Source organism: Corapipo altera, unplaced genomic scaffold (genome assembly GCF_003945725.1).
Source record: "Corapipo altera isolate COAL_440 unplaced genomic scaffold, ASM394572v1 22b, whole genome shotgun sequence".
Lineage (NCBI taxonomy): Eukaryota > Metazoa > Chordata > Aves > Passeriformes > Pipridae > Corapipo > Corapipo altera.
The window spans coordinates 26,166,813-26,193,196 of NW_020884876.1; the positions used below are offsets into that span (position 1 = coordinate 26,166,813).

Here is a 26,384-nt window from a genome sequence, read left to right on the forward strand (position 1 = left end):
GTGATGCTAGGTCTTGCAAACTTCCTACAGATGCAGACAGGCGTAATAAACGAGGCAGGCACTGCCTGCCCTGTGTCGTGTGGCCACAGGGATGCTTTAGCTTGGTTTACAGTGGCAGTAAGACAGAAGAAAAGGCCCCACGTCCAGCATCGCCATCCTAAAAACAGTCTGAGCAGCAGATGTCAAGCTTTGCTGAGATGTAATCTATCTAGTAAACATCTGATTGGAATTATTGTCAGCAGTTTCACTTAAGTTGCCTCCAGTCAAGTGAGTAGTGAAATACATGTGATAGTAACATCCTTAGATCCCATTTCTGGTTTTGAAGGTGCTCAGAGGATAAATGATTTACCAGCTACATAGAAATGACCTGCAGGCTGCAGCATGCCTCGGGACAGTGCAGTGTTTATGTGGCCAGATACAGTCTCCTCAATTACCTCCTTCTACTGGGACATACACCCATCTTCGCCCTTATGCAGGCTTTCCTTCTTAGACTTAGCACAGATTTTATCTAGGAATGTAAGTCATTTGATGTTCCATCCAGGGAAACCATCTGAAAGTAGGGTATCACCACTGGCCTGTGCTTATGCTTGCTATGACAGTGGTATCCTTGCTTTGATGATCAGAATGTGGCAAATGCTTAACCACAGCTACCGTTAGACAACCAGGCAAATGGGAATTTTGTCAGTGTCACAACTTTGTCCGCTACAACTCGTATAAGCACTTGCAGTTTATGCCAATGTCAAAAGAGTGGTCTCTTTCTAGAACCAGGTAGGTCACTGATAACTGGCCTTTCAAATATATTTTGGGATCTGTTTAAGTCAGTTTCTGTGCCTGACAAAACTTGGGCTTGTGAGGGCCTATGACCTGTGACTGTAAACATGCTGGTTATGTTCAGCAGCAGTGCAGAGGTTCTGTGTTGTTTGAAGCCTGATGTCACAGGGTCCTGCGCTCTGTTCACAGCTCTGCACTCTGTCAGTGGCTTTATTGCACTATTGCTAGCAAATGCCTTTTTGAGTATGTGGGTTTGTTTTTTTCTGTTGTTGTTGTACAGCTTGGTATTAGAGGCTTTTTCTGGATGTTTCTGGCACTGGATTAAATGATTAAATGGATGTGGAATCTCTGCAGTGTGACAACTCCTGTAGCATCTGCTGCGTTTTTTCAATTACCTGGCACGGGGATCTCATGGGTGCTTGAACTTTGGATTTGCTGCTTCTGATGATAAAAAAAGAGCCTGAAACTTCCAAGCCTGGCACTTCAGCTCCGGAAATGCTGAATTCACTTTAAAATATTATAGATCTTATGACCTTCGTGCATGGTGGGCTTGATCAAGCTAGGCAATGGTATCACACAGTCCAAAATAACATCTGTTGGCTTGCTGGAAACTATCGCAACTGCTCGTTGTTTTGCCAAAGTGGTGTCTGCTGATTTGCTCACAGGCATGTTACAAACCTACAAAAGAGCAGCTGTGAGATACAGTGCTCAGACTGGCAGTTTCCATCTCCCTTACCTAGGAAAGGAGAAAAAGGAAGTGTCTTGCGTCCTCCATTTCTCACTCAATGGGCTTCTGTTGAGAAACTGCTGCAAGATATGCCCTTAAAATTCCATCTACAGAAAAACCCCCTAGTAAACAAAAAAGCAATCCTAAGCAAACCCAAGAGCACTTGTACGCACATGGCTTTATAGGATAAGGATCGTATCACGCACTGCTGCTCAAATGCATGATTGTTACGCCACACAGTGCCTCTGTGTGAGCACACACAGCAAAAGTGGTTGGAATAGTTTCCTTTGTATCCGCTCAGCTGCAAGGCAGTGAATGCGTCGGGCCAGAGCCAGGAACAAAACCAACTCCTTGCCAGTGCACAGTAGTGCAGTCGCAGCTTCTGCATGAGATTACAAAAGAGGATAAACCACAGAGTAAAGTGAGAGCACTGAAATTTTTATTTGTTACCTCTAGGTACCACGAGTTTGACATTAATAGGCAAGACCAGTGAATGAGCAGCAGTACATTGCATTCAAACCTGAATCTCCAAAGCACCAAAATTTGAGCTAGATTTACTTCTCAATCCTATAGTCAGCACACTAGTCTGGACTTGCTGCATCTCGTATTGTCCCTAATTTAGTAGTACATTGTTATGCAGTTAAGGGGCATGAGGAAAGAGTCAGTTGTGTAGTACCACTTCTACATCATCATAGGACTACAACATGCACATTCTACTGTGTGGCCCAAGCAACAAGAATACAAGTAGAACAGTTACGGGTGGAGACAGCTTCATGTTAACACCACCTATGAATTTGTAGAAACCTTTTTGGACGGGTACCTACAGCAGTTCATCAATTTGTGTGGGAACGTTACACGCATGCACGAGTGATACAGTGGAAAACATAGCAGGAGCGGCAGCAGGACGGAGGACAAAGGTGAAATCTGTGATGGGATGCACTGGAAACAAGACCTTCCTCAGCTTTCTACAGCAAGTCTCTGCTCTGTTAGCGAGGCCTGCTGGGCAACAGTTTTGTTCTCATGGCTGCGGAGTTTTGATATGACTTCTAGAAACGCCATGCTCTGCACTTCCTTTTGAAGAGGCTCTGGAAAAGGAAATATTAAACAGTGCTTTGTATGAGATGGGAAGAAGAACAGAAAACTGTGAGAAACTTTTCTACTGAACCCTGTACACACATAAGCACACAGCTCTGTGTGTACACATAATCTGGCTATTTACTTTTTTGAATTGCTTTTGAGGAATGAGAAAACTCTTCAGGGCCTGGGGCATGCACACACTCCATGGATTTCAGGTAGTTATAAGTGATGAAACTGCTGAATAGCAGTTCAGAGCATCCACCTGGACTGCCTTCTAAAACAGAGGCTTTGGAAGTATTTTTACTGGAAACGTTTTTTCACTTTATTCCTTAAACCAGCCTGACCAAGTGAGCTCTCAGCCTTGACAGGCTCACTGCATTGTTTGTGTGTACCAGCTCTTACTGGTTTTGTGGGGATTGATCCATTAAAGTAATGGATGTGTCACCACCTGGTCACTGTTTGCTGTCCATTCACAGCTCAGCTCTGAAGTTAATGCAAACACAAGGCATGGAGCATTGCCCAGTGCTGTGCATATGGATACACTGCTCATGTTTTACTCAAAACTAAGAGACACTCTGATAAGTCTGATCCTGGATTGCATGGTACTTTAATAAAGAGAGGTTGTGAGCGACTCATAAAATCACAGCCCCATACTCTAAAAATCTCACAATTTTGATCCAAAGCAGTTGGTTTTGTTTCATGCTCTGTTCAGGCAACTTCAGTGAAATCCCACTAAGCAACAAATGCCTACATGTATTTTTGCTTTCCACATGCTGCTGTGGGCCTGATCCCTGAATTTCCCAGGAGAAAACCCAACCAAACCTGCTTCAGATAGCTAGGCTGTAACTGTGCTATTTACTTCTTTTTTCTTTTTAAATTTGTTCCCATCCCTACCTTCTTTCTTGTTCACATATTTTCAGTTTTCATGCAGTTTAACCCCCACCATGTCAGAGCTGGGAATTCTCATGTTGCTGTGCACCTGGGAACCTGTATGTGATGTCATCAGAGTGATGTCAGTGAAGCTATTGGGGTGATTATGCCATGTAAGCACTTTCTTCTTTCTCCTGAGATATCAACATGTTTATGCAGGCATTTTACTGTGCTTTACAGCGGCTGATAACATCCAGGTTCCCAGACTCTCACACACAGAAGTGACTGTGCTAGCTACAAATGCTCTGCTTTTCGTGATTCTTCCGTTTTCCATTATCCTCATTTTTCTTTCTCTAACCATTCACTCAGTTGCAAGAGAAACTTCCAGATAGCAAGAGTCACATATAAATTGATATCTATTTACTGCTTAACACTGTCTGAAGTTCAACAAAGGCAGAAGCTTACTGGGAGCTGAGCCTGGTTAGCAGATTTAGAGCACAACCTTTGGACACTGAGATGTGTATACTCTCTAAAACCAAGTATTTGTTCCTATACGATGGCAGTAATATAGCATTCACATGCATGGATCTACAGGTCACCTGAATTACACTTGCAGTAGGCAAAAACTCTGTTTAATAAAAAAAGCACCTCTGTTTACAGAGACAGCACATGCTTAGCTATGGTAACATTTAATCAATTAAACTGAATTGCTGTAAACTCATCTCTGGAAAACCTCAAATATTTCACACTTGGCAAGTCGTGTGCAGACAGACTCTGAGTTTACACCTTTCTGTACTTAATCCAATTGTCATCTTAGTTGTCTGTAAATGCCTGAAACCTTTATGGAATGAAATTAGTTCTCTTTCCACAGACTAAATACTTCTTAAAAAACCAAATGTAGCAACTTCTTGAAACCTCAGCTGGGAATCAAATTTTCCCCTCAATGACACCTTGCTCTTTTTTGTTTTGTGGTTTATTTTTGTTTGTTTGCCCACACACAGGTGGGAAGTTGCAGTATCAAACCACAGCCTGCTACACCACCCTGAAAACAGCCTGACCTTTAGCAGAGGGTAAGCTCAGAGAGATGAGAGTTTGCAGTGTCCAGCACTGACATGTGTTAATGCATGTCCTGCTCATCTTTCAAAGCAACCTAAACAGTTGTGGCTGGTGGGCTGAGCACACAAGGGCTGCTGAGGGAAGGACTCTTCCTAGCGAGGTAAGTGTAAGGATCCTTCCTAAACCACCATCACACCTCAGTTATAGGGAACTTGCAGCTTAAGATGAAAATAAAGTTCTTGTTAACCTTCATATTTGCAAAGACAACCTGATACTGTCATTTCTTTCCTGTCAAAGTTTGAGTTAGCTGCACCCTGCAAAAGCCAGAGTCTGATTTCTGCAGTTAATATCCCAAACTGATTTAACAGCCTCTTCCTTGAGAGTGTCACAGTAAATCGAACCTTTCTATGTACATCCATTGAGAACAGAAAACCAGTCTCAGTGTGTTTGCATTTGCTCTATGTTCAGGCTGTAGGAGGGAACTAAGTTTGCATCCATAAATTTCAGGACGCAGCCTCTCCTGAATACTCACCAGATCCTATAAGAGCACAGATCAGCACCATAGAATTGTATTTTATTTCTGGAGCACTCCTGTCGTCTGAGAGCAGTCTGTGTAGAATCTGAACAAGCTGAGCATTTTCAAGATCCTTTTCAGCAGTGACTGAAATAAAGTGAAAATTTTAAAGTCTGTAAGTGCCACTTGCTTTGATGCTTCCATGTGTAGCTGTTTACTGAAACATGGATCTCTCACTGGAGTGAAAGGGGTGCTGTGGTACATAATTCACTGGTATGAAACTGAAGCACATAATTGATGGTATGATGACAGGAATCACGGCTCTTGCTATAGAAATGTGAAGCTGCCTAACTGCTTGAAAGGACAGCCACAGAGTTTAATGACAAAATCCAGTCTTAAATGTGCAGTGAGCTGATGGAAAAGCCACCAGGCTTTCTAGCTATTTAGGCCAACACTTGCAATATTTCAGTTTTCAAGACTTCCATTGCCTGCATTTGCTTTTGGAAATTCTGTCTGAGTAAATAAGATTGTGAAGTTCTTGATTCCATGGTAGAGGGAGCTCAGAGTCCATTATAAAGGCTGTGAAAAACTTTTCAAGATCACAGTGTGAGTTACTACCTCTGTAGCTTTCTAAGAAACATTAGGTATTGAACTGAGGCTTAGCCTTTAAAGGCCTGAAGACAAGAGAGTTAGACAATTCATGTGACTAGGAACATATTTCCTTTCATTTAAAACAATTCCCTGATGTATTGGCAGCGATTTGGAAGTTGAACAGAGCATTCCTGTAGTACGCACTTGATGACAAGAGATGAAATCAAGAGCAAAAATAAGTAATGCTATTTGTTTAGTTCCTTATATTAGTTAATAAGCAAGGATAAACAGAACCTCAGTTGGCCATTTACCTTTCTGTTTGGAAATCTGAGGTACTACAAATGCAAGTCAAGCCGCGTAATCATCTCTGCCTTCATATGGCAACTCTTGCACCTATTTCTGTGGAACTTAATGAAGACATTTTGGGGGCATTATCCATCTGTGTGTGTTCTGTAGCCCTTACTAATTAGGTAAGTGAAAGATTTATTTTCATTCAGCCAGTTGGTTAGAGCATGGTCCTAATAACGCCAAGGTTATGGGTGCAATCTTTGTATGGGCCATTCACTGAAGAGTTGAACTCAATCCTTGTGGGTCCCTTCCAACTCAGAACATTCTGTGATTCTGTGACCATTCCAGTGTAGGAACATGGTCAGGTCATATAGTCTCCGCTGTAAAGTACGTTCACCTTCTTTTGGGTTTTACCCAAAATCTGAAAGTTAAATTGAAGGGCCCTTCTAAATCATATCATCTACCAGAAGGATGGAACAGATACTGTAGAACCAGCAGTCTCCAGTTTTCTGCACAACATGACAGCCTGCCAGTGTCTTCATGAACCGTCATGTATTGCTGTGCTACCCAAAGGGAGATGGAAGGAGGAGGCTGTTCTACACTGCCAAAGAAACTCACACAACTCTCCCTCTATGGCTTCTCTTGGGCACATACTGGAAAGGCAACAGGTGAACTGCTGGGATACTCACCTAACTCTAATGCCGCTATTAATGCCAGTGCAACGAGAGCTTCGTTTTGCATTATTACGTGTTCGCTGGTCGCCATGGTTACTAAATGCTTGATGCCACCACTCTGAACAATGGTCCTAATTACATCCTAAAATAGATAACACAAAGATAAAAAAAAATCTGTATTGCATACAAACTGCATTAACTAAGGAAACTGTCATGGAGGCTATGTTATCTTCAGGTAAGGACCCACTCATTGGCTTTATGCACATAGAATCACTTTATACATAAATGTACACACACACAGGCTTACAAGTTATCTGTTACTACTTTGCAACTGTAAGATACAATGTGTTAAACCAAGCCAGGTGACCCCATAGCTAAGTTAAGACACACATAACTAACTCTTTTCCAGGTCATATCGTGTAACTCAACTTCTCACGATGTGCCATCAATCACCAAACAGTGAGGTGTTCAAAGTACCCAGTGAGCCACATATTTGGGATAAGGAAACACAAGAACATTTTCAGAGTTTCTTCAAAATGTTCAGAGAGGTGAGATCACAACTATTACACCTTACTATGTAACAGAAATGGTGTACTTTAAAAAATATATTTAGAAATAGGCAGGAAAATGAGCAGCAGTCTCTTAAATATTGTGGAATTTTCCTTCAAATACAAAGGAAAGGAAAAGGTAGGTATGGGATACCAATGTATTGGTTTCTGTTCTAATGCCAACCATTAAAATGAATTGTTGGCCAATACTGCTGCCCAGTATATAAGAAATTAAAATGTTGACTGGGTTAAATATCCCCTAAATCAGTTAAAAAATACACAGCTGAGATTCTGTTTTCAAGTCCAAAATTTGATCCAACTTACTTATGTGACAAGCATGAATAAAGATTTCTAGTCTCTGCAGGTACTTGTCAGTTATAATTTTAAAAGTGATTTTGCACCTAATGTTTTCACCATTTTATGTCCCAAAAATTACAGCCTAATAACTCAAGAGTAACAAATTTAAAACCCTTTTTCCCCTAAATGACATAATGTATGCAAGCATTTAAGTATTTTTATATATATATATAAAATAATTATATATATATTATTTAGAGCGTACTTGCAATGATGTGTTTTATTATTTGTGATTTTCTGGTGGAACTCCAAAGTAGTTTTGAGACAATCTAGAAACTGCTAAGTCCTATTTGAATTGGTGTGGAATTTTGGCTGTATAAGCCTTAAGAATCAATCAGCATCTTTGACATCAAAATTTTTTATTTTGTAGGTGAACATCACCCTTTAAAGGCAAAACAGATGACAGCCAACAGGCTTGGTGCTAGTGTGGCTAAAATCAAAAGTATTTACTCCATTTTTTTTAGAATGACTAAAACTAAACTACTGTTGCCTTTGTAAATATTACTCCAAATCCTTTAAAGTTAAAAGCCAAATTAAAATCTGACATGCTGTAAAGAACCATACAGTTGTACTCATATTCAAACCTAGAGGGCAGCAAAAGCTTAAAAAAACCCACCCCGTCAGCTCTGTTTTCTTCTTCCCGTCAGGTTTTGTCTATGAGTACATAAACCAAACAAAAATTCACCTGTGACAATTCTGTTAACTTCCCTATTAATATCTATTTCATGCTATCAGTAGTGTCTTCATATTTAGAATTGAATTCTGTTTTCCTGTAGAGAATATTGATAAAATCTTGCATGTGTAGTGGCATTTGGCATTCCACGCATGCTGGGGATTGTATGGGGTGGGTGTAGAAAAAATAAGAACTCAGAGAAATGAAACCTGATCAGTTTGAGAGGCTGAACATAAAATGGAGAATGGGTATTAGAGAGAGGTAATATTAGAAACCAGGAAAGATTTAAATCCCTGTAAGGCCTGTTGACTTGTTCTTGGAGAGGCTCAGTATAGATTAGGCCCACACTATGTTTTTCACTTTGTGAAAAACATTCATGCCATGCATGAATGAAGAGGTCACTGTTACAGTCTGAGTTCTCCAAATCACACTTGCTATTTAAGCTCAGTAATGCAGTCTGTGTTCATATCAGTGGACATGCTGAAGGAAGTCTGAGCCTAAAATAGCTTGTCTCCAGAGGAGATGCATTTGTCCCTTCTAAGGCTATGTTCTGCCTAATACTCTCCTGAACAAGGGCGGCAGACTTGGACTGTTTAGGTAAAGGTATTTGATTGAAAGGTATTGAAGGTGACGAGATAAGACAAATAAGTTTCTCTTAACATCGTACCTTTAGCCACGTGCAAGCAAGCTTTTGTTAGAATTTGGGATAAATTATGATTTCTAATGATCCGTCAGAATCTTGTAACTCTGAAATATGCTATATGAAAAGCAAGGGGACAGATTATTTCTGGATCTCATTTTTATATAAACATATAGCAAGTTCATAACAACTGAGCTCAATGATTCTTCACATATAACATCACTAAAACATGGAAAATATGGCATGCTGAACTGCTGCAGGATACATTAAAAACAAAAATGAGTCAAGACTTGGGCAGGGGAGATGTAACACGTGAATACCCAACCTGGCTCTCTAGAAGGACCATGTGCTGAAGGGTCAGCTACCGACAGCAAGTGCAGAGTAACTCTTAGTTGTTACAAGTTGACCTTTTTCACCACTAACTTACTTTTGATTTGCTGTGTCGTATAAGTGCAGAAAGTAGTCTGTTGGACTCTCCCATCACACCTGCGTGATCCTTGGCTTCACACCACTCCACCAATCGTTCCACCAGTTTTACATTTTTGCCCAGCTGTTCAGCTGCTTCTGCTACATGATGCCGGAGCCAACAACACAACAAAAAAGTTGTCACTTTTTTTAAGCAAGTGCTAGAAAAACAAGCTGAAAGTTACTAACTAGAAGGCATTAGCAGAACTTCACTAGCTTGCACTACAACAGCAGAAGTCTAGGCTGCATTGAAGCAAGTAAAGCCAGTCAAAATGGAAACACCTTATCAGCCCAGTTAATGAAGCTTATGCATTGATTAAGAGCAGGGAAAATACAGGTGATGTCAGACCCCCAGGTTAGCTGTGAGCTAGCTCAAAAATTTAAAACCAGGAGGGACCACTGCCACAAGGGAGCTCTGTCGTCAGTTAGATTAGGTTTGATAGACTAAGTCATGTAAGTTTCTTCAATGAATTTCTGTTTCACATCTAATAGCTTTACTAGAACTATAATGGATCTTTTGAAAAACTTTGCAGGACTGGGTCAAAAATACATATGCAGCTAATTTACCTCATTAACTACTTGCGGTTTTTAGCAGACTTCTGATTTTATAAATCCTCATCCTGGAATGAGCTGTTAATTCAAAGGTGCTTGTTCTTTTTGAAATTGCAGTCTATTAATTAATAGAGTATTAGCCTGTTCCAAAGAGTGAGGTACAGCCAGGAAATGCAGTAAGTGAACAGCAAAACAGGAGTGGTTGCTTCAAGCACTCACGCCTCAATACATACTTATGATGTGACAGTGTAAAGAAATTCAAAAGCAAATAAGTATTTGACACTTATTTGGAGGGTCCCTAGTAGTCAGCTTAGGAGTTCTGAAAGAAAAAAACCCACATTCCTCTCCCTTTGCATATGCATTAGATTTATTCCAAGACTTCAGGAATAAAATTTTAAAAAATTCCCTGCTTCTCTCTTTTAAGAATCTTGGCAGCATGTCACAGACTGAACCAAAGAGAATCACTTAACACAGAGAACAGTTTATTTTTACCTTGTGCATCTATTAACATTCTTAATGTTCCCAGCAGCTTGAACTGAACAGGGGGCATCTCCGATCTGAGAAATTTCAAAACAGCTTCTGCAACGCCAGCTGATAGCATCTTAGCCTTATTTACAACTGCATGAATAAAGAACAGGGATTGATCTCAAGAACGTTTCTGGAAGATAATTTATTTCCAAGATGGTCTTGAAGCAAATCTTCAGACGTGGTTTGAAAAATAGGTTGTGAGCACAGACTTCAGGAACATGAGCGTGCGCTGGTGCTACCCCGCATTATGGAAAAATGTCACGGATCCTAAGGCACAGCTGTGAAATTAAGTGCTTTTTCCTAGCATGCACATCTAATTTTCAGTGTTCAGCCTGAACACAAACTTGGGCTAGACTTCTCCACTTGGTCTAGGAATAGCATCTTCCACAAAATGCATCAGGTGGAAGCCCAGGCTAATACTTGTACCCCAAATTATGAGGTAACTTCCCTGAGTCCCAACAATTCTCTTCTATTCCTCAGGCAAAGAAACTAAAGCATCTAATTAGCAGAATAACCTCTTACCCAGTTCCAATACTTTATAAGAACAACACTGACCTGACATGTCTGGAGTCTGAAGTCCTTTTATTGCCCCCTACCCTCCCTCAACCTTTCTTTTATGCCCTCCGCTAGTCTATGCTCTCTGCTTTCACAGAGCTCTCTGAAATGTACTTAAGGTGCAAATCCTGCCCAACAGCGTACTTAGAAAAAAGCACTTATTTGATATTCAAAATAGTGTTTTAACAAGCAGCTTATCACTGAGGTCAGTTATTACTTGCTCATTTTTCTTTAACAATGTACAGGGAAGCTTATTTAGGTCTCTGGCAGACACCCTTGAGCACAGGCTATAGGGAAGCTGACTGACTGAAGTGAGAAGAATGACTCACCTGAGAAAGGTAAGCAAACTGCAGAGCAAACTCTGCAAAGCAGAGTGGGTTTAGTTATGTATGCATGATCATTTCTAAAAAGTTATGGTTTGTCAAAACTGAAAACAGTAAAATAAGGTTAAATGGATAAGACTTATTTTTGGCTTGGTACAAGAAAGCATACCACAAGTATTACAGATTTGCTTTGTTTTTTATGTCCATGTGCTCTACCTTTTATGCTTGGGTAATCAAAACTCATACAAATTAAGTTATTAAAAATGACAAAATTACCATTCAGCTCACTGCCTACAAACAGTAACTAATTGCAATAGGCTGGCTATTCTAACAGTCTACCTCCAAATCTAATTTGGCAATTTTCAAAGTCTCAGGAAGTTACAGTAAGGTCCATTGTTTCAACAAAGTGGGCACTGTTCTCTGGTGGGGATCCTCAGCTGTGAGACAGATCCCAAAGGAAGCAACCAAAAAAACTCATAATGGAGTGCTCTGGACAAAAAGGTTTGAGAAATCATATCCAAGGCCTCCTCACCTCCTTGCCTTTTACAAAGCTGCTCTTTTGTTGGTGGGAGATAGTGTGGGATCAGAGGGGCAAAGGACGGTCACTAGGCCTGTGATGTATTTTGAACTGCTTGTCACAACTGCTGTGCAACAGACACAAAAGCAATGATGGGGCAGGATGAAAAGCAGCAGTGTGATCTCCCTCTAGGACTGTCAGTCAGTTCTCCCACCCTCATTCCCTGGGGGATGCAGTGGGAGAGCAGAATGTCACCTTTGGGTAGTTAGCAATGCAAAGAGAGCCTTACCAGGAATAGCCAGGTTTCTGAGCGCACTCAGTGCAGCATGCTGCACAGTTACATTTCCATCCTCCACATGTCTGTCTAGCAGATCCATCAGCTTTTGAACTATGCCATTATCCACCATATGGATGCAGTTTCCGTCTGTGCGAGATGAGACAAGTCACTTGTGAATGGAAGATCATTACTAAGGTTTTTACGATAATGTCTAACAAATGGAAGGGTTATTTCCTTCCTCCTTTCTAGATTTCATCGTTTAGAATTTGACCATCATCAATGGGAGCTGCAGTGCTCACAACAAACTTAGAAGAGTGATAGAAGAAACACTGAAGAAGGCAGAAATCCCCTATACCCTTCTAAAAATGCCAAACAGTATTTTTAAAGTAAGCTTAATGCTTTTCAGGATTGTAAAGTATAAAACTACTGATGTTGCTGTATAAACACCAGCTTTACTGTGACACAGGTTTTGTTTGTAGCTGTACAGAAAGAGCATGATAGAAGGGCACACATAAATTTACATAAGCTATTATGGCATGTTCTTACCATTTCTGGCAAAATTTGCAATAGCCAGTGCTCCTGCAAGCTGTAGCTGATGACTATTGGAAGGAATCCATGAAAGCACTCTTTGGAACACACTGCCTTTTCCTCCTTCAAATAACTTCTGCATGGATTCATCTGGGGTAAAAAGCACAGACAGTCAGCAAACCAAAAAAGTGTTTGTTAGGGAAACTTCTCTTTATATTTGTGAAGCTATGCTGGTTCCACTACAATTAATACAGTCCTGCAGTGGAATCAGGACAAAATTGACCTGTTAAATGTTTGCCTGGTGGGTAGCAGCTCCTCTAAGTTATTTAGAAAATTAATGAATAGTGAAATTCGGCAGCCAAACAGCATTACAAATATCTGCTGTTGCTCTGCAGAAGACAGTGACACCCCATACTTACCTCCAAGCAATAAAAGAACCATAAGATCAGAAGCTGTTTTCAGCTCTGCAATATCATCCTCTTTGTCACTGTCCACAGTCTTCTGGACGATCTCAAGTAAGCACTCCACCAAGCCTGCTTCAACCAGCTGCAGTTTAATGACATCTGAAGAACAGCATGGATAATGGGAGTCAGAATCAGGATTTTAAATACACCTATCGCACACACACGCAAGACAGACTGTGAGAAGAAGTAGTGAAGAAATCACTGGTTTCACTGACGGCTTGTATACATAAACCTGCAACTCCTTTATTTGAAATTCTTAGGGCCAACTTCTGTTATTACTCATCTAGCAGACGCTCCCTGGACGGCCTTTAGAGCACAACCATACACTGAAGCTCTGTGGAGTCCTTCACTTCTCAAAAATGAGGATATTTCTCTACAGCAAACTTCTGGCATCTCAGTCATGACACAGCAGACTTATAAGGACTGTGCTCTGTTCATAGACTTCGGACTATGCTGCAGAACAAACTTAGGGTTTCTTATTCTGTTTCATGTACAGAAGCGCTACTAACTTCATTGACACAAATAAGTATAAAACACGGAACTTTTTGATGAAATCTTAGACCAAGCAATTTCTTTTAGTTGAGACAATATTTTTGCCATTCGCTGAAAGGGCTGCAGCAGGAGTACAGTAAGGCCAAATCCAAAAGGCTGGGTCTGGAGGGAAGTTTGTTGTGATTGAAGAAAAACTGGAAATTGATGAGGCAAACACATTTCTTAGTTATTACTAGAAACAAGGCTCAAGAAGGCAATAAATATGTTTTTCAGGTGGTGACATAGAACCTGGGAACAGTGGTTTATCTCCTGTTTCCACAACAACAAAATCTTTAACAGATACTTCCCTGTGAACTTGGAGCTGGGAATCTCCTCACATGCCTAAACTCCCTTTCCATTAAGACAGAATGGCAGGTTGTCTGATGCTGTTATTAAGTCTTTTCACACATAAAAATGATTCTGGTAGTTTTTGCATGCTGGTTTTGGAAAACACAGTCACAAAGCTCTGCAGAAGTGTGCAAAGAAATACATTTCTCTCACCTTTCCGCATGAAATGGTGTTTTAACAATAAGCTGTTTAACCCAAGTTAAAATATTTGTAAAGGCCAAAGCTTTGGAAATATTTTTTTCTTATAGTTTACAACACAGATGGGAGAGGAAGTGTATTCTACCTCTGGTGAAGGATGTGTCTGACTCTCAGTTTCCTGGTGTCAGTAGGCTTCTGGCCTGAGTGAAATTCATTGTTCCTCTAAGAGCAACTGACCTTCTCATGAACTTTGTTAGGGAATGCAAAATATTCCGTTGGGATTATTTTAAGATAGGCACTTTTGCACTGAGGTGCTTTAAAAAATAGAGAATTCCCTTAGTTCCAGAATATCGGGTTGTAGATGTCTTGTGATTTGAAACTGAAATTGCTACACCAGTGTGCTTAATCAATAACTAAATAAAAAACAAGCTTAAAACACCCCAACCACCAAAATCTAGACTCTGCAAATACTTAATTTAGATGTTTTTTCCTTCTGACCTATTGCTAATTGTCTGCAACCAAAAACACCTAAATAGTACCAGCACAGTGAACTCATTGAAGTATGCCTTGAATTTACAGCGGAAATGTTCAGCTGACTACCTCGTACATGCAAGAACCAGAGTTATCGTCAGCAGCAGTGAACTTCTCAAATCTAACTGGAACTAAAAAACGTAGTCTAAGAAAAATTAAGCACTTGAACTGAAATACGTCAAATACACAAAACGTTCAACCCTATTCCATGTCAGTCCCTGAGAATGGAATAACTCAGAGCAACTTGCTAGTTATTATATAATAAATTAATATATTTTGGAAAAAATGTGCAGCTTTAGAACTGAAAAAAGGAATTTATTTCCCATACCACTTAAAAGTCAAAATAACTTTTTAAATTAAAGTTTATCTTAATTTATACAATGTAAGACAGACACACACAGAGTATGTATGTACACAGAGTAGAATGAAACCTAAATCTTTAGAGTTTGCTATTCTATCTAATAATTTATTCAATTTAAACAAGCTTTAATGCTGAGATGGTTAAAACAAAGTTATAGAGCCATCAAATACGGTGATGTCTTCCATACTTAGAACTGTTTCCCACTTCAGCCCAGCTCCATTTCCACTAAGGGCAGATGACAGATTGTACAAACTACCTTTGTACAACCCTTTGTTCCTTTGTGAGTTCCTTCAGGTGTACGTCACTTCCTGCTCTGGCTTGAGCAGTGGATGAAACTCCCAGGAGCCACCTGGGGCTACCACAGTATATACCACCAAACACCCAAATTAAATTCCTATGATCTCTTAACAAACATTAAATGGAGTGTCCATCTCTTAGCTCTGCAATTAACACGTCCCTAGCAAAAATAATGTTCATAGGAAATGGAACTGCTAGCGGCTCTGCGATTCCAGGAAATGATGTCCTGGTGCTGCAGTGGTCTATTCATGCTTGAGCCAGCTTTTGCAGACAAATGTTGTAAAGCCCTCTAAAAAGCAGTTTTTGATATTCCCACTGAGGGCACAGGGAAATAAAATATAATCGTAGAGTGAATCACAGATGGAATTAGCATCAACAATTTGTTGGCTCCTGTCATACGCTCGACAAAAAAATGAAGACCTATTCACCGTGCATGAAACTACCATCACAAGGGTCAGTCATAGTGGCTTCTGAACAAAGCAGCCAGTTACTCTGCATTTAGTCCCTGAAAGAGACACCAATACATCAAAATACACATAAGGGAATGAGTAAAAGATAGTGCAAGAAAAAATTCTCACCATTTTCTGCCAGGGGAGCCAAAACTTCAAAAATCATCTCTTTTTTATCATGCTCTATTTGCTTCTTGAACAGTTTCACAAGCTCTTCAGCAATGTTTGTGTAGGCAAACTGCTCCTTACTTGACTCTGTGAAGCAAAAGGAAAAATTCAGTATGAAGTAAACAAATCACATCAAAAGGTAGGACTATTTATTTTCTCTTTGTTACCAGGTTTATTCACTGGTAAGATGACTCTTTATTCACAGTAAGATGACTAATAGTGCTCTTGACAGACAAGAACAATAGACTTGTGCTTGTCACAAAATGAAAAGATATATGTCTCACACTTTCAGATAAATGTGCTGACCTGAATTTATTATGATTAAGGCTGTAAAAACTATATAAATATATGATCAAGGCTGTTGGGGCTAGTTTTTCCCAACAAAATGTAAAGGTAGCTATAGAAACAGTAACAGTACAAAAATATATATTAAATCTTTGATTTCCCTCATCTTAACAGGAAGAAGAGCAGGTTATATACCACATTGTCTATGGGAGAGATGAAGATTTGCACTCAATGCTTTAATATTTACATGGTTTCACGATGCTGACATTTCTTTTGAAATCTGTGTGTGGCTGTTGCTGGGCCATCTCACCCTGCACAGAGAGCATAAAGCAGTTTTTACAGATGGGTGGGCTTCCTACCAGCAGATTAGCCAGCAGATCTTCAAATGTACATTCAACAAAAGCATCTCTTATTCCACTGCCCGTATCACATTCCTCCTCCCTGGCAGTATTACAAGGGATGCAGGTGGTAGGGCTGGTGTTCTGCATTCTCCAGTTGCCACCTCCTGAGGGCCATCTGTAGTTAGAAAATCTTCCAGCACCTTTGCTATTGCTCTGATGGATGGTTAGGGATTATTTTAATCTAGAACTGACCCCAAGGACTTGGGAAAAGCATGAACTGAAGACCTAGACTCTTTTGTGCACATTCCATTATTGTTTTCTCTCACTATGCACAGTTGCACAGCATATTCTAAGTGGATTTTTGATTTTTCCAGTATTTTTAAAAGGAGATTCATCACTCTATTGGTTTGTGCCCTGCTTTGGCAGAGAATAAGAGTCATATAATGCTTTCCAAGGGATCTGTGCAATGCAGTTGTCTCTTAAGTGATGCAAAATGATAACTCCACCAAAAAATTCCCTGAAGTTACAAGGCAAAAATAAAATAATACAGTTTCAATGTGATTGACTAAACTATTGCTTAAGGGAGATTAAAGTATTACAAACTAAATTAATTTTGTGCCAATCTTAAAGAATGAGGACCTTTTCGTCATATAACAGGAAAGGAAGCAGCTACTGTTAAGCTTCTTTCCCGTGGTTCTTGTTCCTCAACAGGACAGAGCTGGATCTTTCCAAAGAGGGAAAGGCAATGCAGTTCTCCATGAGGCTACCATTTCTTGTATTTAATATCCTTATGGTTTTAGTTGCATCTGAGCACCAAATTTTCAGTGCATGACTCTTATTATACTTTCTGTTGTGCAGACACAGTACACAGTGCCCATCTTGAAGACCTGTCATCTATTAACTTCTTTAGTGCTACTTTGATGGCTCTTTCTGTTGTTGAGTTGTTAAGAGGAGTTGTCTACTGTAAGTGAAGGTATCATGTGTACAATCAGACCACTAGATACAATGTTCTTTCTGGCCTTGGAATCTATGAACTCAGGCCACCAAACACTACAAACTCAGAGATATATTTTTCACATTTTGAACTGCTGAATGTTCTCAGAAAAACAGGATGATATCATAACTGCTATATTATTCTACTGCAGTGCAAAAAAACTCATAAGACTAAAATTTCATTGAATAGGTTAGCAAAAGAACAGCAATGTAAAACATAAGTGATAATAAAACATAGGCTGTAACAACCTGTTGATTTACACGATCGAATTCCAATGAAAACTAATTCAGCTGCAAAGACATTGGATCAAAGCAGGGCTACAAACTTCAATTTAAATGAAGTTGTAACTAAAATTGCTAAAGATAATATCTATTCATGATTTATACATGGAAGCATTTAGACTAGAACATGTTAAAACTCTTTACCTAAAAGAATATTGTATAGGCAGATTAATGAACTGTGCCTGTCTCAGTTTCATTCAGAGATTTTCATGAGTCAAAGTTAATCCTGATAAAACTTTGTGGACCTACACCAGGATACAATATTTATATTATTAATAAACAATTCACAGTAAGTAGCAGTGCTGTGGAAATACTGTTTGGATGATTTAAAATGTGTTTAGTTGCACTGAAGAACATTAACATAAAACGTAAGATTGTATTAAGCACTCAAATAAATTTCAATTACTGAAGGCGAAAAAAAAGACAATTATAGATTCTACGGAAAATAAGCAGAAACTGCTTGTCTATTATTATAGAGCGTACCAAAAGGAATGGAACAAGCATCAGTGCAAAGCTTTTATTAGTCTTTAACTAAGACTTAACTTAACTGAATGTGAATTTGAGATTAATATCATGGACTTACCGAGTTCTGCTAAATTGCCAAATGCAACAAGGCACATTTCTGTCAGAGCTGCATTTTGGCAATGAATACCCAACAATTTCACTAACGTAGGAATAACACCCATATTGATAAGCTGTGACTGCAACGTATCTACATAAAAAGAAAGTACAACAGTGAATTAGCATTTCTGTTCGTAGTACCATTCCTTTAACCAAAAAAGCATTTTTCACACAAAGCAACTTCTAGGCTAAACAGCATTTAAATGTCTGTCTCCTCTACTCTGCTACACTATCAGGTCCAGAGTTGAGATATGGACTCATAATTCTCCTTGTCCCTGGCAATGGGATGTATTCCCAGAAATATTCCTTCCTGATCTGGTCATAGGGTATAATGAGTTATGCAGCTACTGACAATTTTGTGGTTATCAGGTTCTTAATACGTGTTGGGTTTGATTCTGGGCTCACTGAGACGAGCCGGCTGAAATCAACCTAAACTAGGTCAGTGAAATAGTTATTTATCTGAGAGCTTTTTCTATATTCTCTTTTATTATTAAAGAGCAAACCCGGAAAATTAAAATTAGGATGAATATAAACTGGCACTGAAATAAACACGAAAAGTTTCATAAACACAGGAAGTCACAATGTAGATTATGAGGAGCTTGAGAAAAAAGAAAGTTTAATAAAGACAAAAAATGGAAGGTTTAAGAAAAGTCCTTAGAAGCCATTCTGATAATTTCTTGCATAGGATGAAAGTTTATAGTATTTACAAGTAAGAAAGTTATTGCTCCTAGATGTCTGCAAATAGAAAGATGCTTTGATGGTTAGGCAGAAACATGATTGTTTTGAAGGATTATTTATAACGATATTTTCTCTTACACATTTTACCTATAACATAGCAAAGAAGAAAAACATTGTTTTACAGTTGAATAGAATGAAGCAGACTTAAATAAACACACCAGATGTTGTTTAGTAATTTTCCTAAGCATCTTTTTTCCTTTGTTTCCAAGCACTTTGACTATGTTTAAATGTTACAGACCCAAAAGACAAGGATCCAAAGCCCAGTGAAGTCAAGAGAATTGTATTACTTCATTTAGCTTTGGGTCAAGCCCTACAGGGGAATTCTGGGGTGTTTTTTTGTTGTTTTCCTTTTTAAGGAATTCATTCTAGGCAACTGAAATCAGTTGGAGGTTTTATATCTGTGGGATCAGAGCCATAAAAAATTGCAGATTTTTACAGGGAGATAAAAACATATTACATCTTAAGTTTAGCAAATTTAGTACCACCTCACGCTCTCAAAAAGCTCTTTGCCCTCAAAATTCTGCCAAATGTGTTTGAAATTTTCATATAATAAAAATTATGAAAATATTCCAGAATATTTAGCTCATTTTTATTAAGCATAAAAGACTTTTATAATAATTATCAATTTGGTATACTAAGTAAGTAAAAGCCATGGTTATTACAGGTTAGTGGGGACGAGCAGGAATCCTTATGGCTTGACATCTTTAATAAAACTGTATTACTTACCAGTAACTGAATTTCCTTTTTTGGGGAGAGGGATTATCTCTTCCACAGATTCATGATCTTTAGTGAAATTTATGAGAACGCCATGTCAGACACCAAAGAGCTGTTGAAGTTGTCAAATTTCAGGTAAGTACAAATTGTACTAGCGCATGCATTGAATGCCATTTTACCTCTGGCAGATGTGTGAGTCACTACTACACCCTCCTACTTCAATCCAAACTGACTGTAAAAATCTGTCTCTGAATAGGAAAATTGGAGCAGGGGGAGATGGTTCTGTGGAGAAAATTACTGTGTAGGAGAACTCAAGTTACTGGTAAATAATCTGGTTTTGTCCTTGTTTTGTGATTGTCCCCTGCAGACACTTAAAAATTCTGAAGGAAAACTGGTAGTCATGGAGAGTGGGAGAACAAAGACACAAACCACAAATGTCATAGAACATTATGTGGAAAGAAATTGCTTTGTTACTAGACTATACCTTTATGTCACTCTAAAAATCACTTTATCCAACTGTAATGGACAAAGAGACAATCTCTATGGGCTTCATTCTGACATCAGAAGCATAAACTCTCAATTTTGAGGAGGATTTTTTTTTTCTGCTGTCTCTTTCTTAATACAAAATATATAAAAAGCATGGAGGAGAAGATGAGTGGAAAAAGGGAAACCACATCCATCTTTGAAAGGAAACAGGAATCTTTAGAGCCAAACAGAAAGATATACTGTTGGTCAAGAGAGCATGGAGTGCACTGACTAAAGAGCCTCTAGAATTTCCAAGTAAGAAAAAAAGGAAAAAAACCCCACATGCTAAGAAAGGACAATTGTACTGGGTCAAAAGTCAGTTATTATACCAGACTCCATACCAGTCTCATTTCCCTGGAGTGGAAGGATGACACCTGAGTACAGGAATTGTCTCCAGTGGTAAGAATGGCATTACAAGAATTGTCAGTAGGGTAACCATTGCCTTAACAGCAGTAAGCGGAAGGATAAATTTTCTCTTTTGACGAAGACAGGACAACCCCATGAGTCACAAAGCTGCATAGGAGGTGAGATCTTTGAAAATAAAAGGCTGCCAGCAGCTATTTGCAATGTTTATACTTAAGCTTGGGCTTGCCATACAAATTCTGGACTTGACATTTACATCTGTCATTACCACCAATAGAAGGTTCTTTCTCTAGCAAAGGCTACTAAGCAGTTCAAGAGAAAAGCATTAGGCATCTCAGTGGTATTGAGACCTACAGTACTTTTTAGTCCAGAGAAATTAAAAGCATCTAAGTGGTTCAGTCTTAGCTGAAAAGACTGCCAGCAGTTCTGTATCTGTCCGAGGAAAGACCTCAGACTGGGTAACTTGGATTAACTGCGTATCTTGGCCTTTCACTGCAGGAAGTGTTAATGCCCTACTAGAGCAGGAGACAAATTCAGGGGACACATGCATCCATCCTACAAGCAGTTGCCTGACACAGGACTAAAGCAAGCCATGAAGCCAGGCAACATCGTGTCTCAGGATGAAACAGCTTCCTAAGCAGAACTTTATGCACAGTGAGCAGGAAGCATGAAAAACTGAATGCCTCTTCTGAATTTATGACTCAAAGCCACATTTTACACTGCTATCACATGTTGCACTAGTAAAATGCCTCTGTGTTCTTTTGGGGTGAAAAGCACTGACAGTGATGCTGTACAGATGCATATACAGGTATATAAAAGGCAATCAATACATGCGCCAGCACAAAGAATTACCTACCTAAAACTTGAATTTCAATGGCTCCATGTCCTTCGGTGACACACATGGAAACTCCAAAGAGTAAGATCTGGGGAGAATATCCCAAATTGAGAACTTTATCGGGGGCATTTTTGTTTAAAACTCTGATTTAGGCTAGTTCATGATTTTGAAAAGAATTTCAGAAAACAACTCATCATTTGTGTCCCATAAGCAACTGTGATTATAATGCTGAAGGAATTTGTACAAATTGGTGGCATGATTTCATACCCTAGAGAAACCTGCTTGCAATCCCCATAGCTATATTAAATCATCACATAACATAAAAGTGATTGTATTGATTATCTCACTATCATAAGGAACATACTTTTTATCTGCTTTTACATACTTTAGGTTACTTTGCATTTAAATATATTTAAGTCTTGAAAGCATGCTAGACATCTTTAGCTGTGATGTAAATGAAACAAAAACCACGGCAAGCATGAAAATTAGCAAAGGTAAATCTTAGGAGGAAGCATTACTGAAATATTGCTTTTAGACCACAATAATGGTGTCATAAATCTCCCTTCCATTTCTTGTGTATTTACATAACTTTTGCAGATGGTCAACAGTGCACATCAGTCCCCAACATTCATTCCAGTTGCTAAGAGTTTTGTGAGAATAAGAAAAGGTTGGCAGTTGTATGATTTAACATCAGGATGTCACTTTTTACAAAGGCACTGAAGGAAAGAGAACCTTGACAGACTGAAGTTTAATATGGAATGAAATGATGAAGGAATCTATAAACATAATTATTTTTATCTACTATATGCCCATATATATAAATGTATGTATACTTTCACACATGCATACTGTATCCAGCTAACTTCCGATCTCCAATTTGATCACCTAATAAGCCAATTGGCCTACTTCTTGCATAACTTCTGTATTTCTTTAAAAAGGCTTTCATGGTTTGTTTTAGAGATCTCAAGAGACAATTAGTTACCTTATAGACTGATCCCATTAACTTGCAAATAGTCTTGGCTTTCAGGATTATGAGATGTGCAGAATAACTACTCATGTTTCTAAATCAAGTAAAAGAGTGTTTGCATATGATTATTAGTTTTATTAGATTAGTTATTAGTTATTAGTTTTTTCCCTCTTTATCCAAGCCTGCTTTGCTTCTTGCTCTTAAGCAGATTCATAGCTACACAGAGACTAATAATGGAAAGCAGGAATGAACTATTTGTATCTGATTGAATTTGTGTAGTAAAATACGATTATGACAAGAGGGTCAAGATAACCTGAGCTGAAGGCAAAGGGATGTTTTCCATAAGAAAAAACCCCTCTGATTTCTAGCAATGCAATTAAATATCAACACTTTCTTTTCAGCTTGAAAGAACTGCAAGAGATGCCAAAGCTGAGTTTGTCCTCTTAACTCTTAGTTACTAATAAAATAAGATACTAAGGAAGCAAAGAAAGAATTGAGAGACAGTAGGCAAAAATAATTTCTGAACACAAGCAGATGACACAAGAACCTTGTAAAAGGAATCTTAGTTTTAAAGCTTAGATAACAGTGTTATAAATGGAGTTACAACTGCAAGTTGAGTGTCCAGAATCAGGATGAGATACAAGTATGCTCCATTAATTTGCTCTGTTTAGAAAAAGAAAACCTTACTTGTAGATGCTCTTCTCAGTTGCCTTTTTTATATAACTCAGTGTAATAAATCCCTGAAAGTACTCAAGAATGAGTCTCTCATGTTAAAAAAAATGAGGTAGTTGATAGTTACTACTAATAAAGTAATAGCTATTGGAAAAAGGTAATTGGTTGACTGGGAATGACAAACTGTTTAGAATCAAATAAAACAATTCATACTCTTTGTTCATAAAATGCTAATAACTGGAAAATATTAGGGTGTTCACAGATAATTAGATGCAACTAAGAGCCAACTCTGCTGTAATGGTCCTTGTCTAGATAGCTAGTGCAACTTAAAAGAGCGCAAGTCATTAAGAGCAGTAAAGAAATCTTCAAAGTCCCCACCTGTGATTTTGTAACATAGCATGCTAAGCTGGAAAAGATTACAGAAACATGAAAAAAGAAGGTAGAAGTGCTATTTCAAAGACTGGAACACCTTCTCCTTACCTAATACTTTTCCTTTTATTTTTGTCCAATTGGTTTCCATAACTACAAAGAACGTGATTCTAGGCTGCAATCCCATACTGCTCATCCTTCAGCAAAACCAATGTAGTGTTTATCTTCTTCGTAAGTAACTGGGACCAAACCTTTGTAAGTAAATTCTGAAAATGATATTCGCTAATCTGTGACCACAATTAACTGTCAGGGCAATCTCAGTTTTGATGTTTAACCGGTCAGCAAAGAACTGCATTTAGTCAGAATATTATCCATCTGATGCTGCAATGCATGGAAGTGAAGTGGTTATCTCAGGCTGACATTGACTGCTGTCCTGAAAATTTATGATGGTCCACATGTGATATTTTTGATCCATTCACAACTATGGTCCAAATGTACTTGTGGTTCTTAAAACAAAATTGGAAAGATAGGTCAACTATGCATTTCTCCATTCACATGCTACGGTCACTGAATTTTCTTCTAAAAATTTAGTCCTCTAAATCCTTTTTCTCCTTTTTTCTTAATTTTTTTTTTAATATTGTTTTGGCATATTATTTGGAGTTCAATTCAATGGTTGCCCAAGTCAATGAGCAAATTTTACACAGCATACCCATGGGTGCTGGGCCAAACATGAGCTGGGTTCCCACCAAAAGGAACCCTTCCTCATGGAGACCACCAAGTATGTGGGGTAAGGTGAAGGTTTGGTAAGCCCCCAGCACTCCTCCCTGACGTGGCGGCAGAACAGGGTGGTGGTGTGCACCCAAATCCAAGAGCTGGGAATACTCCTGCATTTATCACTTCTGACATTGGCTTCAGCAGCTCTTGTGAATATTGTGTCAGTGTGTGAGATGAAAGATGTTCTTCAGCAGAGAGGAGAGCAGCTAGTGAATCCTCCTAGTTGTCACTGAACTACACAACTGCTTTACTGATTGCATCAGAATAAGCTATCTAACTAGATGGAATGAGTCATTTATTCAGTGTTCATAACAGTTAAGCTGTTCAGAAGCTGCTTTTTTGGGAGATTTATCTCATAATTAGTTTTCCTAGGGAAGATCTGCTGGGAGCTTGGTCACTGAAGCAAAACTGATAACAGTATCTCTACACATCGCTTTTGGACTCGTCTGTCTTGAGCTACCAAGTATACTGTATGCTCATTAGTCTTAATTAATACACAGGATTCCAGTAGCTTAGAGGTGAGAATACCTTTTTTTTCCAAATATTTTAACAAAGAAAACATGGAGTTAACACTATGAAATGTAATAAATGTGACACTCATGCAGACATCAAGCAAAATAGCTCCTGAAGACTATATGAAATAAAGGAACTGGAAAGTTGTTCTTTAGAAGTACTGGAAACAAGAATTCTTAGATAATACAAAGAAAAGAGGAGAAAAAAAAAAGAACAAGAGAAAGAGATGAGACACATACAACAGTTGTATTTGGAGCTGAATGAGTAACACCAAGAGATGAGATCTCCACAGAGATGGCACAGAAAACACACATGGAAATTATGCTAGAAGAGATGATAAAGCAGATTAAAAATGTATACAGTAAAACCATTCTGAAAACTAGAAGAGTTTTAGGAACACAGGATTGGAAAGTGAGTAACAGGAAGTTACAGCAAATTATATCTTTCCGGAAATGGTGAGTTGCTAATAAAGAAGATATTTCTTCCTAAGATAAAACACTGCAATTCATGAAATGGGCATGACTGAAGGAACAAAGTGATTACTAACTACATTTGCAATCTGTGCCATTGCAAGTCAAGAGAGCAGCCCCTATTTAGCCTTCCTCACTTATCCCAAAATTCTTCAAATTTTGAAAGCTTGAAACTGTGTGAACACTAAATATGCTTTGGCATATTAACATACTTGTGTGCAGAAGCAAACTAGGTACTAGTTTCTACAATTAATGTAGAATGCTATTTCGTTACTCTCAGTGGCCAAGGGTTTCTCACTTAAGATACTATCTTGGTTTTTGCCCCAGCCCCTAAACATCTCCAATTAATGGGATAAAGAACATAAAAATTTGTAGACACAGAACAATGTTGACTATACCCATAAATGATTCCCCAATTAACTTAGAAGAACATAACGTTGTTTTATTTACATTTCACAAGGAGAAAAACTATTAACTGTTTGGCATATATACCCCCAAATCATTAACAACACTGCATGTCTGCAACAAATTAGTCTTATTTGATACTAAATGAAAAACAGAGGACTGAATGTAGCCCTCTAATTAACTTCTGTAATCTGTTTTTTTTCCTAAGGTGTATGATACATCTTCATGCAGTGCTTTTAAAAGAAGTAAATTCCAGATGTTGATCTTAAAACTTTATACTATATGCTATATGGAATTGTGTCAGGAATATATCTAGTATTTTTGGGGAACATAATTTTACTGAAACAGAAAACTGTATATGTGAACTGAGTCCTTCATCTTTTCAGAACAGCTTAGTGTTAGTATCCACAATGTAAACCTACAGATGACTTTAACTTTTTATCTTTTCTTTGTTGGGGTTGTTCTCCTGGTAGACAGAAAGCAAATTTTCGGTGTTGTTTACCATTCTCATTGCTATAGTTCATCAGCATGCCACAAAAGACAGTCAAGAGCTTCTCACTGGCTGGATCTGTTTTACTGCACAGTGACCTTAAATGGTCTACTACAATATGTGCACCACCTGCATGGTCAACTGCGTTCCTGCCCTCATCTGTAAAACAAAGAGTTACATTAAAAAAAAATGAAACCAAAGCCGTCGAA

The 26,384-nt window shown here is 38.6% G+C and overlaps 1 protein-coding gene across 4 annotated transcripts in view; it reads right to left on the minus strand.

Moving 5' to 3' along the window:
* Window positions 1–1,915: 1,915 nt before the first annotated feature.
* Window positions 1,916–26,384, minus strand: part of RAP1GDS1 (Rap1 GTPase-GDP dissociation stimulator 1) — a 93,620-nt gene continuing 69,151 nt past the window's right edge. For 3 of the 4 annotated variants that reach the window (XM_027636214.1, XM_027636213.1, XM_027636216.1), the window contains 11 exons: window positions 26,188–26,334; window positions 18,303–18,431; window positions 15,780–15,905; window positions 12,951–13,094; window positions 12,550–12,681; window positions 12,016–12,150; window positions 10,296–10,421; window positions 9,214–9,353; window positions 6,584–6,710; window positions 5,034–5,162; window positions 1,916–2,583 (listed from right to left, as the gene is read on the minus strand). In XM_027636214.1, coding sequence (XP_027492015.1) covers window positions 2,456–2,583; window positions 5,034–5,162; window positions 6,584–6,710; window positions 9,214–9,353; window positions 10,296–10,421; window positions 12,016–12,150; window positions 12,550–12,681; window positions 12,951–13,094; window positions 15,780–15,905; window positions 18,303–18,431; window positions 26,188–26,334 — 1,463 coding nt within the window. In that variant the 3' untranslated portion in view covers window positions 1,916–2,455. The remainder of the gene's footprint in view (window positions 2,584–5,033; window positions 5,163–6,583; window positions 6,711–9,213; window positions 9,354–10,295; window positions 10,422–12,015; window positions 12,151–12,549; window positions 12,682–12,950; window positions 13,095–15,779; window positions 15,906–18,302; window positions 18,432–26,187; window positions 26,335–26,384) is intronic. The other variant, XM_027636215.1, reaches the window with a different exon arrangement.